The sequence below is a fragment of the Muntiacus reevesi genome, chromosome 1, assembly GCF_963930625.1.
Source record: "Muntiacus reevesi chromosome 1, mMunRee1.1, whole genome shotgun sequence".
In the NCBI taxonomy this organism is placed as follows: Eukaryota; Metazoa; Chordata; class Mammalia; order Artiodactyla; family Cervidae; genus Muntiacus; species Muntiacus reevesi.
In genome coordinates this window covers 235569165-235582181 of record NC_089249.1, presented here as the reverse complement: position 1 = coordinate 235582181, position 13017 = coordinate 235569165, and the positions used below count along the sequence as shown (strand labels likewise).

The following is a 13017-nucleotide window of genomic DNA, read 5'->3' as shown; positions in this document are numbered from 1 at the left end:
TATTGCCATATCCTCTTTCTGTACTCAACCAAAGTCATGTTGTCTTGAGCAGTGTATGTCTTCTAATTTACACTGCTCTACCAAGAGCATGTTGCAAGTACAAGAGCTTTGTATCCAAAGTTTCCCTATCTTGAAATTGGAATGTGGGGTGATTCATGAGTTTTGCATCAATTATTAAACAGTCATAGATGAAGATACGCAAAAGATGGATAGGGCAGTAAAATGCTCTGGTTACACCTATTGGCTTAGCCATGATAAATGAGTCAGGAAACATGAAAGTTCAAAACAGGTATTAACTTGAGTTGCCATGGCATATGTTCTGAAGGGAAGCAGACAATACCCAGGTATAAACAGCCTAGTATACAGACCAGCTCCCTGGCAGCGTTAAGAGCAAGGTCAGGACTTGGCAAGAGACTAAGGGATTTCAGCATCCTGCCATGCCAGTCAATCTTTCTCTAACAAGTTTCTCGAGGGAGACATAGCACAATGATAACACTTGGAAAACAAAGGAGGCATTTATATACCTCCTTTATATATCAGGGGACAAACCTGATAGCCCATAGTGCAGAGTTCTAATAACATTGCCTTGGATCACGTGGTTTAGACTTGAGTTTGAATCCCACCTGCATTTTGATGTGATTTGACCCATGTGCATCTTAGAGAGTAAAGATGTTTTCACAGAGTCCAGACAAAAAGACAAGATGCATGTCATCCTTGGGAGACTGAGTTTTGTTTCCCTTGGAGTGACATTTACTTAGAAACTGAACCAGAGACCAACCTTGGAAAAAGTTACTTACCTCTCTCGCTTCCAATCAATACTCAGTGTCACCAAAAGGGAAGACTCATCTCAGTTCAATACACTGGCCCCAGAACCCATGTAGAACTCCAACGTCTGTGTTCATGTTGCTGCAGAGAGGAAGGGCTTCAAATGCCCTTACGCAGAATCCTGGGGCTTCCCTGGTGGTTCAGTGGGTAAAGAATCCACCTGCAATGCAGGAGACATGGGTTCAATTCCTGGGTTGGGAAACCCCCCTGGAGAAGGAATATGGCAACCGACTCCAGTATTGCCTAGAGAATCCCATGGACAGAGGAGCCTGGTGGGCTACAGTCCATGGGGTTGAAGAGAGTCGGACACAACTGAAGTGACTTAGCGCACACACACATACACGCAGGCAGAATCTTAGCCTTAAAGACATGAGCACGACACTATTAACTCCCAAGCCTGGGCTCCCCATCACCCTCTCATTGCTCCCTGCTCCTCTTTCCCTCGAGGAGGTGTCTGGCTCATTTTTCAGTGCTTGACAGAAGCCTGGAAGTGAAAAGAAACAGCTATGTCTGCCTTAGCTTCTCCCCAAAGCCAGGAAGCTGGGTGAATAACCTCATTGCTAGCCACTCACTGAAAAGTCAGAGCAGCAACTAATGTGAGCAGTGTCTCCTAGCACTCGAGTGTTTCTCAACCAGGGCATTCTGAGGCAACTGGAAACATTAAACAGGCTTCTTGTCCCCTCTGTACGTGAGAGTGCTTTGCTAAGACACGCAAACTCTAACAAAGGAAAGTGGTCGATCATTCACTCGAGGTGACTGACTGGCTTCCCAGCCTTGCTGGGCTCACCTGCTCCCCCTTGGGCTCTTGTTCTAAAAACGGGTCTTCTAAACTTACATCAGGGACTGAATAGCCGTGTGCTTATTTTGTGTTTCCTTAAGGTAGTGTTCATTTGGAGGGCTCTTCTCGAGTGAATGCATGGGATGTCCAGTTGAGATTGTCAATAAGGAATGGAGTGGCTTTTTCTGGAAGGAGCACTCTAGAGACTAGAAGTCAGAAGCAGGTGACCCACAAACCATTTTAGTCCGATAGACAGGATTATATATATATTTTTAATGTCATTGCACTCAGAAAAAATCATTGGTTGCCAATATGTAAAACTGAAGAGGTTTTCATGTAAAGCTCTGGGTTTCCAGCTTCTTTAAAAAAAATATGACATCCCTTATTTGTGGAATCTAAAAAGAAATGATGTAAGTGAACTTATTTACAAAACAGAAACAGCTTAACTGACTTAGAGAGCAAACTTGTGGTTACCAAGAGAAGAAAATGAGGGGAAGGGATGTTAGGGAGTTTGGGATGGACATGTACACACTGCTCTATTTTAAATGGATAACCAATAAAGACCTACTGTGTAGGACAAGTGTCTGCCCGGTGCTGTGTGGCAGCCTGGATGCCAAGGGAGTTTGGGGGAGAGTGGATCCGTGTATATGTGTGACTGACTGCCTTGCTGGGCTCCTGAAACTCTCCCAACATTGTTAAACAACTATACTCCAATAGAAAATTAAAAGTTTTTTTAAAAAGTCATAATATCTGGCAACACAGGTAATATTTCATAGTCCCAGTTGGCTTGAGCCGAGTAGCCACTTGTCTTTTAAGAGGAGACGCAAGCTTCCTACCTCACCTGATTTCCTTCTCTCCCCATTCCCTCGTGGCCCTGTAGGATTTGAACTTACTACCACTGGGGTCAGTCATCTAAGACACCAGAACAGAAATCATGAATTATTCTTTTAAATGCGCCTGGCTTGAAAGTGATTATAGGTTATGCCTTATTCTTTTTTCTTCTGCACAAAGAATGACCATTTAAAACATTTTCATGTATGGAAAAGGACAGTTAGAAGCAAAGTGGAGAATTTCACACTACTTACCTGAATCAATCGGGCATATAAAGAAAATCCTGAAATGATGATATTAAAGTAAGATTTGAGATTTGAATTATTCAGGGGTAATTGCCTTAGTTTTCCAGCTCACTGTTTCCCCTTCTCTTTCCTTACATGGACACAATCTTCAGAATGTACTTCTGTCAAAGGCCACAGTCATAATTCCCCCGCCTCGTTTTTTGTTTTTTTTTTTTTAACTCATTTGCACTCTCGGTAGTGATTGTTGGAGCCCTATGGGGGAATAATTGCAGAGGAATTAACCTCTGACATTTTTCTAAAAATAGCCCTAATAACACACAAAAAAAAAAAAAAAAAAATAGCCCTAATAAATCCAATCATAGGTAATTTACCTGTCCGTGTTCCTCCAGGGATAACCAGTATTGAAGAAAGGCTTGGCAGGCTGGCATTCCTTCAGCAATTATCTGTGATCTGAGTTCCTGGCGCCTGTGTATTTTCTCTGTTTAGAGATACACAGTACAAATTTCCCTCTCCCCTCTGACCTCATGACCCTATTTTCTCCGCACCTTTCTCCTTGAGTTGCAGTAAAGCTCTGCTCTTCCAGAAGGGTATGATGGGCTCACCAGAAAAGGGGGACCATTTCCAGAGTTCCTCCTTGAATTTCCAACTCCTGGAGTTTCCCTGATGGTTCCTCTGAGTTGTGTCCCTTCATTTTCCATGTCTGAGCTTCAAGCATCTCAGTCCTGCTCATCAGCCTTCAGTCCTCATTTAGATTCCACAACTGAACCCCATTTGGGGAAGTTTCTTGGTGTAGAAGAAAGGGGGATGCAGAAGGCTATGGGTAGGAAAAGAGTCTGTGGTTGGTAGAAATTATCAAAGAAAATTGCCGTCTCCCAGAGCCATAAGAAAATTCGCTTTCTATTGCCCAAAAGAATCTGAATGTGCTTTTTCCTTTTGTTCTCTCCAGTTGTTCCTAGAGACCACAGTTCTGTGTGGGCATCTAGGAAATTTACTTCCCCAAGTGCCACTAGAAGTGGCACTTCAAATACAGGACATAAAATCCTTGTAAATTCCACTGCAGAGACAAAGCCCTAAGCCCTTAAATGCGCAGAAAAGTACGTCTATTATCTATCGTTTGAAAGTAAGTGTGCAGTTACTTAAATTGCCTTTGTCTTCTTCTTTTCAGCTGACATTATCTCTACGGTAGAATTCAACCACACGGGAGAATTACTAGCGACAGGGGACAAGGGGGGTCGGGTTGTAATATTTCAACGAGAGCAGGAGGTAAGTGGCAGTGAATGCAAAATGCCCATTTTCTCTTCTTTTAAAAGGAGGCCTCCCACTGTTTCTTAATCCTCATGTGTCGCCCTTAACCTTGCTGCTTGGCTTGCAAACTAAAAACTGCCAAAAAGTCATTAACATCAACAGTTGCACAGGCTCGCAAAAGCACCTGGAATCAGAGCCTTTTCTGGACAAAGTCTTCCTTTCCAATCCTGGGTACTGCACATTCAAAACGACCTCATTTCTCTGGATCTGCAAAATGCCACAGATGCTTGTAGAATGTAACACCTTCTTTTTCAGTGGGGTTAACTCTCTTGAATTTAGAAATTCAGGGAGTCCTAACAGAATACCTGGGATAAAAGATACAGCCTTTCCCCCAACAAATGTGAAAAGGATAACTTGGGTCAGATAAGAAAATGTAGCTCCCTCTACCTAAGTGAGTGAAATCCCGGAAAATGACATCTGAGCAAAGAACATGGTTCATACTTTACTATGCACGTGCATGCTAAGTCACTTCAGTCGTGTCCAACTCTTTGTGACCCCATGGACTGTAGCCTACCATGCTTCTCTGTCCATGGGATTCTCCAGGCAAGAATACTGGAGTGGGTTGCCATGCCCTCCTCCAGGGGATCTTCCTGACCCAGGGATCAAACCCACATCTCTTACGTCTCCTGCCTTGGCAGGCGGGTTCTTTACCACTAGCACTGCCTGGGAAGGCCACACTTTACTATGGATGACATGAAGTTCCCTGCAGCTGAATCCTCTATGCCTTCCAAGCAGGAGTCATTAACTCCCAGTGAATCTCGAAAAGCCCATTTCTTCCTGAGACTTGGGTTCCACTAGGAATAGCTTCTCTTTTTCATATAAATTGAGTTTTTTTGGGGTGTCTGCTTCTGTTCCGGCAGAACAGAATTATGGCCCAATTTGATTTCCTTGGCCTCCCCTGGCAGGGTCCTGAAGCTTACAGCAGGCCAGTCTGTGTTCAAGTGACTCTCCCATCTGCTACTGCCTGCCTCGGAGATTCACCCAGTGTGGCGTAGCGGGAAGCCCCCCGTGTGGGAGGGAGGCTTCACAAGAGACTTCCCTAGCAATTTAAAGCCTGCTTTGTGCCTCAAAGCCATTTGTGTTCCATCTCCCCTCCAAAAAGGGAAGTCTCATTTAGAGGTGATATATTTGGTAATTGCACATTATTTGCAATTAATTTCTATAAGGGCATGGTAATCCCTCGGGGTTCTGTATGAATTCAAGTGTTCAGCATTAATTCAGGCACCCAGCCTATTCCATTGGCCCTGGAAACACGAAAATGTGGTTGGCAAGTAGAAACTAATAGCTCTTCGTGACCTGGAATTTTTCCTGCTTTTCCGGAGCTGCCTACTGCTAATTGGTCTGGCACATAGTCCACACACTTGACAGTCTGATTTGGATGGTAGCAAATCAAGGCTCTTAAAAATTTATTGTTCAGGTGGACGAGCTCTTTCTGCAGTAAACAGGACAGGAGCAAGTATGTCAGCCTCTAAAGTCCTTTTAAAATTGATTTTTAAACCTTCTTCTTCAATTTTTTTAATCCAATTAGGTTCCTAGTAATGATAAAGAGAAACCAGAGGAGCTGTTTAGCATAAATTACCCAAGGCAGCATGTCGCCAGTAATATTCCGTTCCGTGTTTCCCATTAGCTATTTATAGGTTTCACCTATTTTAATTTACTGAAATATTTGGGAAGCCTGATTCATTAGTAGAATGGAGGGGGACACATTTTCCAAAGGCCAGTGGTTTTGTTCAATAAGGAAAAAATGTTGAGAATAATAACATGCAGTTCACCGTTGAGTTTTGTGGCAAGGCTTGGGGTTGAATGAACGCTGAGCTTGAGAAACACAGACATGTGGCAACATCTAAGTCAGATCTCCTCTCAGCTCCTGTGGGCGACTCCTGTGTATGAATGCTCAAGTGACACCATCCTGGAGAATTTGCTTAAAGAGCCTCAATGCCCTCACGAGTACATTTAACATCAGTACCATCACCTATCAGTAAATTGAGGCTTGGGTTTGAATGTCCAGTATCCACCCAGAAATAGTTTTGTGTGTGTGTTTTTTTTTTTTAATTTAAACCTTTAATTAAGAGTCATGCATCTATGACAAATGCCTAATAAGACCTGGATTTGAATTTGTGCACATAGTTTTCCCAAGCCTGGATCTTGAGACTCTTGGTCACAAGATCCTAAAATGCAAACCTCCCTTCATCTTTCCCTTCTTCCCTTTCTCTCTCACACCCTCTTTTCCTCCTGTCCATCTTTCTTCTTTCTCTTGTCCCTTTCTCCACACCCCCCCTTCATGATCTGTTCTCCCATTATTTATTCAGTTCCTGCTATGTGCACTTTGCATAATCGATGCTAAGGGAAAGCCAGTGTAAAGTTTCATAGTTCTCCCAATAATCTGCATGTCTTATCTGCCCTCATGTCTGTTTTGTTACTCATGATGGGAAAAGGAGAGGGAGAGATCTGATCCTAATAAGCTGTGTGTCATTTTAATATCTCTGAGCCTGTTTGGTCCATTTCCCTGCCCTGGGAACCTCTCAGAGATCCTGTGAAGATCTGATGAGTTATAAAAGGCCAATGAGGGGTGTAGATGCTACAGTTCTGTGTCCTTCATAAAGGATTGATATGCATCTATATGGACATCAGCATTGGATGACTCACTCCTAAGGGTGCCCAAGACATCCATTAGGACACAGGAAATAGTAGAACATCTATTGATTTTGAAATCATGTTGTTGGGACTTGCCTGGTGGTCCACTGGCTAAGACTCCATGCTTCCATTGCAGGGGGTGTGAGTTCGATTCCCGGCCTAGGAAGTTCTGCATGCCATGTGGCACAGTCACCTAAAAACAAAACTCGTGTCCTACTTCAATTTCTATTTCTACATATATTTTATGATGTACACCCTATGCCCATGCAGCAGTTTATGTATATACTTTATAAATAAAAATATGTAAATATTGGAGGTGCCACTGTTTACCACCAGGGGTGCACAATCAAATGGCATGAGGCCACGGGACTGAAGAGGAACCTGTGGTCAGCATAGTCCTGCCCTCAGCCCACTTGGACACGGTCTGCCCATCCCACCTCTCATGATCCTGCTCAAAAAAAGTAGGAACTGGTGAATTTTCAGTTGGCTTATATGATTTAATCTTTGGTGTATGTGTTTTTTTCCCTTCCTACAGAGTAAAAATCAGGTTCATCGTAGGGGTGAATACAATGTTTACAGCACATTCCAGAGCCATGAACCCGAGTTCGATTACCTGAAAAGTTTAGAAATAGAAGAAAAAATCAATAAAATAAGATGGCTCCCTCAGCAGAATGCAGCCTACTTCCTTCTGTCTACTAATGGTAGGTGAAGGTAACTTACCTCGTTTGATGTTTTCAGAGATATAGTCAGCAAACCATGTATTTTAATCTCTCTTAGCCACCATTTTCCTTTTTACCTTGCAGGCTGTTGAAAAACTTAGAAACCATTCTTGCAAGATGCCTAGCAGAATGCCTGACTAAGAATAGAAACTCAGTAAATTGTACTTACTCCTTTTAAAAAAATAACAAATTTATGGCTGAATTCTGTGAGACTTGTTATCTGTAGTTTTTGACAAATGCAGATTATTTCCAGGTGTTTTTGGAATGTGACTTCCTGTCTTAAGATTCACTGAATGTTATTGTGGGAACACATTTCAGGAAACGAAACATGCCGTCCCTATATATTTGGCACACTCAATAGAAGTTATTAATCCCTGAATATATTTGGGGGTTTGGAAAGCAGATGTCTTTGACACAAGCAAGCGCCCTACTAGGAACATAGGTCAAGAAGACAGGAAGGAAAGTAGAGAAAGTGAAAGACTCCGTGGACTATAGTCTGCCACGCGACTCTGTCCATGGAATTCTCCAGGCAAGAATATTGGGGTTGGTAGCCATTCCCTTCTCCAAGGAATCTTCCCAACCCAGGGACATCATCAAAAAATGGATCAAGTAATGATTTCTTCTCTTTCTCCCTCCGTACTTTTCTTACATCATTTATTGGTTTGGGGGGAGGAACTGATATAAATGGATCAGAGAGAAGAGGATGTTAGGGGTTGCATAGAGAACTTGATTCTATGCTAATCTTTAAACCTCTATACAGTGGAATTACCAACTCTAAAGGTTTTTAATACTCTACTTGAAAGAAGCCATCTATGCTCAAAATAATTCAGGATAAAATCAAATACAAAAGGGTGCTAATTGAATAGCATAACAATTAAGAGGCTTAGTACACACAAATTAAACACCCTCAGCCAAACAAATAAGCTGGAAAGAGACTTATTTCATCCTCTGTGTGAGTCTTTGAGGAGTATACATTTAAGTATAAATCAAGAAACATTGGGTTTGCTTTTTGCCTATCTCCAGCATTTATTAAGAAAGGGTAATGCTCATATGTCAAGATAAAACAAAATGCAGACTGTATATATACAATGATCAAACCTATATTAGCATTTTTGAAGACTGCAATGAAACACACTGAAAAATTTATTGTAACTAATCTTATACATTATGAGTGACTTGTCAATTTGTTACTTTTATTGTTTTCATTTTCTAAGTTCTTACAATTTTTATTTTAATATCATGATAAAAGAGGGAAAGTTTTTAGTATATATGAACGCCCCAAATCCCTCAAATGTAAAAGCCAGTGTATAAATCTATAAAGTAATGGTTCTAAAGTATCCAGCGTAGCGTTATTCAAGCATAGCTTATCTCAACATGACCAGATTTCCACTCATCTGTTTCTCCAGATTCCAAGTAATTTAATTCTTTCTCATAACTGTATTTATTGTTTTGTTTGCATTTTTGTGTTAGTTGTTCAGTTGTGTCTGACTCTTTGGGACCCCCATGGACTGTAGCCCGCCAGGCTCCTCTGTCCATGGGATTCTCCAGGCAGAAATACTGGAGTGGGTTGTCATTCCCTTCTCCAGGAGGTCTTTTGATCTTGATATTCCAAAAGTGAATTTGTTTCAAGTTCTTCTCTCTTAGTTTTAAGTTTTACTCAAAGGCTCAACAGACTCAACACAACTTAGAATGAAAGAAACTTCTGATGATTTTGACTTAATTACTTCAGGCAGAAAAAAAAGTATCTGATTATCTTCTCTAGGCTAGCTTTGTATTATGAAATTTAGCCTATTGATTATTATAATAAAAGTCAAAGACATATTAACTACTTTGTGGGGGGATGGGGAAGAAACCAGTGAAATGCAATGAAGATTAATTATATAGCATAATGTTCTGTTAATTGAGTTTTTAAATAGTTTTTTGATTAACAAGGATATTATCTTCCCATTTGGGATGCTATTTCATATGCCACCAGCATCTCAAAATGATTCTTAGAAGACAAATCCCCATGCTCATATGTGATTTTCTTTTTTATACTAATATTAAGGTTGAGAATTCCCCTTAAGGCAAATAGGTTAACATGCAAAAATTAATGGAAGACAATCGGAATTACTGTACAAAAGACACAATGAAGATAGATGATAAGATTGTGTTTAAAGATGCCACAAGTAATGATAAACTACTCAGAGAGCCAGCCGAAAGGAAGAAAAAGCCATTACTCATGGTATCAGCCACATGTTTCTCAGACTTTTTTATCCACAAAGCTTCAAGATACTGAGTCAAGAAAAATTGTGATAATAAAGTCAAGAATGACTCCAGGCATCCTAACCATGGGGAATCGAATTGAATTCACCATCAATTATCTTTTAAAAAAAAATTGTGCTTATCTCATTATAGCCGGGTACAGTTTTTAATCTTCTGCTAGAATACAGTCCCAGCTTTACAGTTTTTAATGAAAAATAAAACCAACATTCAGTTGTGAAGCTAGACCTTGAAATTATTCATCAGCTGAAGACACATTACTTTACTTAGATGTCTACTTCTATCATAATACCTATGATCAGGTGAAAAGGTATACTTAATTTGTTTTTCATGCTATGAAAGTAGTAATTGTTCATTGTAAAAAATTTAGAAAATTCAGAGAAGCAGAGTGAAGATAAGGAAAGTATTCCTGTTTAGAGAGAACCACTATTAATGGTTTTTTAAAAGGAATAGAAAAGTGACTTGGATAAATCTGTTTCTTACCAAAAATGAGACATATTCTATAACTTTGCAACCAGATTTTTAATTTAATAATATAATAGTAACAGGAATATCTTTGTAATTGTGAAATATTTCTCCTAAAATACTATAACATTTTCAATGACTGCATAGTATTCCATTGTATGACTTTTCTATAGTTTATTAATGTCTCCCATTTCTAGACCTTTAACTAATTCTCAGTTATACATTATGTGGAGATAGATGTTGGTATAAATAGATAAATGATTGGGGTAAAGGCATAGTATAAGCTATGTATAGTATGTTACATTTATTAAAAGCAGTTATGTAATTCCACATCCAATATAATATAAGGATATACACAAAATTTTCATAATAGTTGTCTTTGTCTAGTGGAATTGAGAAAGTTTTATTTTATTTTTTTACTTTTATATTCATTTTCATTTTCTACAATTACATGTACCAGTTTTACAATAAAATGAGAAATATAAATCTATGTGATATTATTATAGGTTTGTACCCCTCTTCAAAAAATGCATAGAAAAAATACTGCAGACTGTAACTGTATTATTAACTGTATCGTAAACTGTTAATAATGGTGGTCCTGGACTGGAGGGATTTTAAGAATTTTTATTCTTTATGTTTTACCTCTAATTTCTCTCTTTTTTGGAATAGTAATTTATCATTCATAATAAGAAAAATATGAGAATTGTCTTGCCATTAGGATGGAATACATTCCAAAGCCAAGCAATAGAAAATAATTGGTACTAAGATTCACTGATTTGGGTTCTTCTGAGCTCTAGTAGCTAATCTACTCTGATCTCTGATTAGTAGTTAATCAAGTGACTATATAAACATGGCCCAAGTTTCATTTTCCCACCTTAAAAAGCAGGTCATTATGCAGTCTGTATTCGGACCAGAAGAGCTTTGCTAGAAAGTTCTAAATTCAACACAGCATCTAGGAGAGGCTTCTTTGCCTTGTCCTCGAACAAGCCGGGCTGAAAGCACAGATCTTACCCTTAGCAGACTTGACAGGAGTGCCAGCAGACACAGCCTGTGTGATGCCCACATGTCAGGAAGCCCTTCTCTGTTAGGACAGCCGGATGACGGCAGAAGCCCACCTCACCACGTGGCTGGCGCTCTTCGGGCTGCTGAGGACGGGCGCTCACAGAGGAGAGATGGGGAGCGGGGCGGGAGCAGACAAGCTGGGGAATCCTCGCTCAGGCAGGTAGAGGGGCGGCTTTCGTCCCCTGACAGCCTTGCGGGGAGGAAATAGGATGTGCTGGTGGCATCACGGTGCCGCCATGCTGTCAGAGCAGCATCTCATTACTGCAGAGCAGGTGCCAGCCTCCTCCTGCCGACAGCACCGCCATCTGTGAGCCATGACTAGAAACCCGACCCGGGGTTAAACTCTCTACATGCAGTCTTCCACTTAACCCTCAAAGAGTCCCATGAGAAAGACATTTGCTTTCCCCAATTTACAAAGAAACAACCTGAGGCGTAGAGAAGTTAAGTATCTCTGTCTGTAAGACTGGAATATTAGGGACATACTTACACTAAACAAATGACTCCTATTTCTGCAATTCAAATTGAGCTGGCTGTTCTGCACCCCTCTTCCTGCCCTATCTGCTACTCTCATTTGGGTGTCACCCCAAGACCAGTTAGGCACCTACTGCGTGGGGATCCCAGTCCCCGGCCGCATGGGGGCTGGAGTTGGAGTGGGGATGTGGTCCAGGGCTGTCTGCTTTCAAAGCCACCCTGTGCAAGCACGGAGCAAGACACAGAGGAGGCAGCAGGATCCCTGCTGTCCAAGAGAAGAATGAGAATGGAGAGAGAACACAGGATCCGAGAAGAAAGGCCTGCGAAGGCATGCCGTCACAGGCATGATCTATTTGACCCAAATATGTTTCCTTAAAAAATGGATTAACATATGCACACTACTATATATTAAATGGGTAACAAACAAGGACCTACGGTACAGCCCAGGAAACTATACTCAACATTTTGTAATAACCTATGAGGGAAGAGAATCTGTAAAAGAATATATATATATATATGTGTGTGTGTGTGTGTGTATATATATATATATATGACTAAAGCACTGTGCTATACACCTGAAACTAACACAACATTGTAAGTCAACTCTACTTTAAAAAAAAAAAACAAAAATAGAATGGAAGACCTGCAAACGGGGCATGCCACCTCCAGTTCCCCTGAGACCCCAGCCCTTTCACTCATTCCCCTGGCACTGACTACCTCCCATGAGCATTCGAGTCCTCACCTCTGTTTTATTTCCTATAGAGAATGACAGGGTTCAGGAAGTGGTGTAAAGTCCTGGGACAGTATAAAGGTGAGAAAAGTCTTTTCCAGCAGGAGACTCAGAAGAGAGCCTGAAAGGGGAAAGCGTTCAGATGAATCTCCTTCTCATGTTACTTCCCTGAGTACTGCCAGCAAGATACACTGTATAAATGAGATGCATTCATTCATCCACCCCATATTTATTGAACATCCAAGATGGTAGGATGGCATCACCAACTCAATGGACATGAGTTTGAGCAAACTCCGGGAGATAGTGAAGGACAGGGAAGCCTGGCGTGCTGCAGTCTATGGGGTTGTAGAGTCAGACACAACTGAGCAACTGAACAACAACCTTTGTAGGTGCTTGAAGGTGTAGTTAGGAACACGACAGACTGAATCCCTGTCTTCGATGATTTTATGTTCTAACAAGGAAGGCAGGATAACTAAGTTGCTAGTAGTAAAATGTACTCTGAAGAAAAATAAAGCAGGAAGAGGGGATGGAGAATGGTGAGGGAAACATCTTTCTGTAGGTTAATTAGGAATGGCTCTGGTGAAGTTGGGACATAGAGAGAGTAAAGTGAACGAAAAAATATTGTGAAAAGAGGGTAAAGGACTTTCCTGGCAGAAGGCACAGCTAGTGCAAAAGGCGGGAGTAGGGTTA

General features: G+C 41.0%; 1 protein-coding gene across 3 annotated transcripts in view; it reads left to right on the top strand.

The window, feature by feature from the left end:
* Positions 1–13017, top strand: part of PPP2R2B (protein phosphatase 2 regulatory subunit Bbeta) — a 477255-nt gene that overhangs the window by 343714 nt on the left and 120524 nt on the right. For all 3 annotated transcript variants that reach the window (XM_065935657.1, XM_065935674.1, XM_065935665.1), the window contains 2 exons: positions 3845–3942; positions 7154–7319. In XM_065935657.1, the coding sequence (XP_065791729.1) occupies positions 3845–3942; positions 7154–7319 (264 nt within the window). The remainder of the gene's footprint in view (positions 1–3844; positions 3943–7153; positions 7320–13017) is intronic.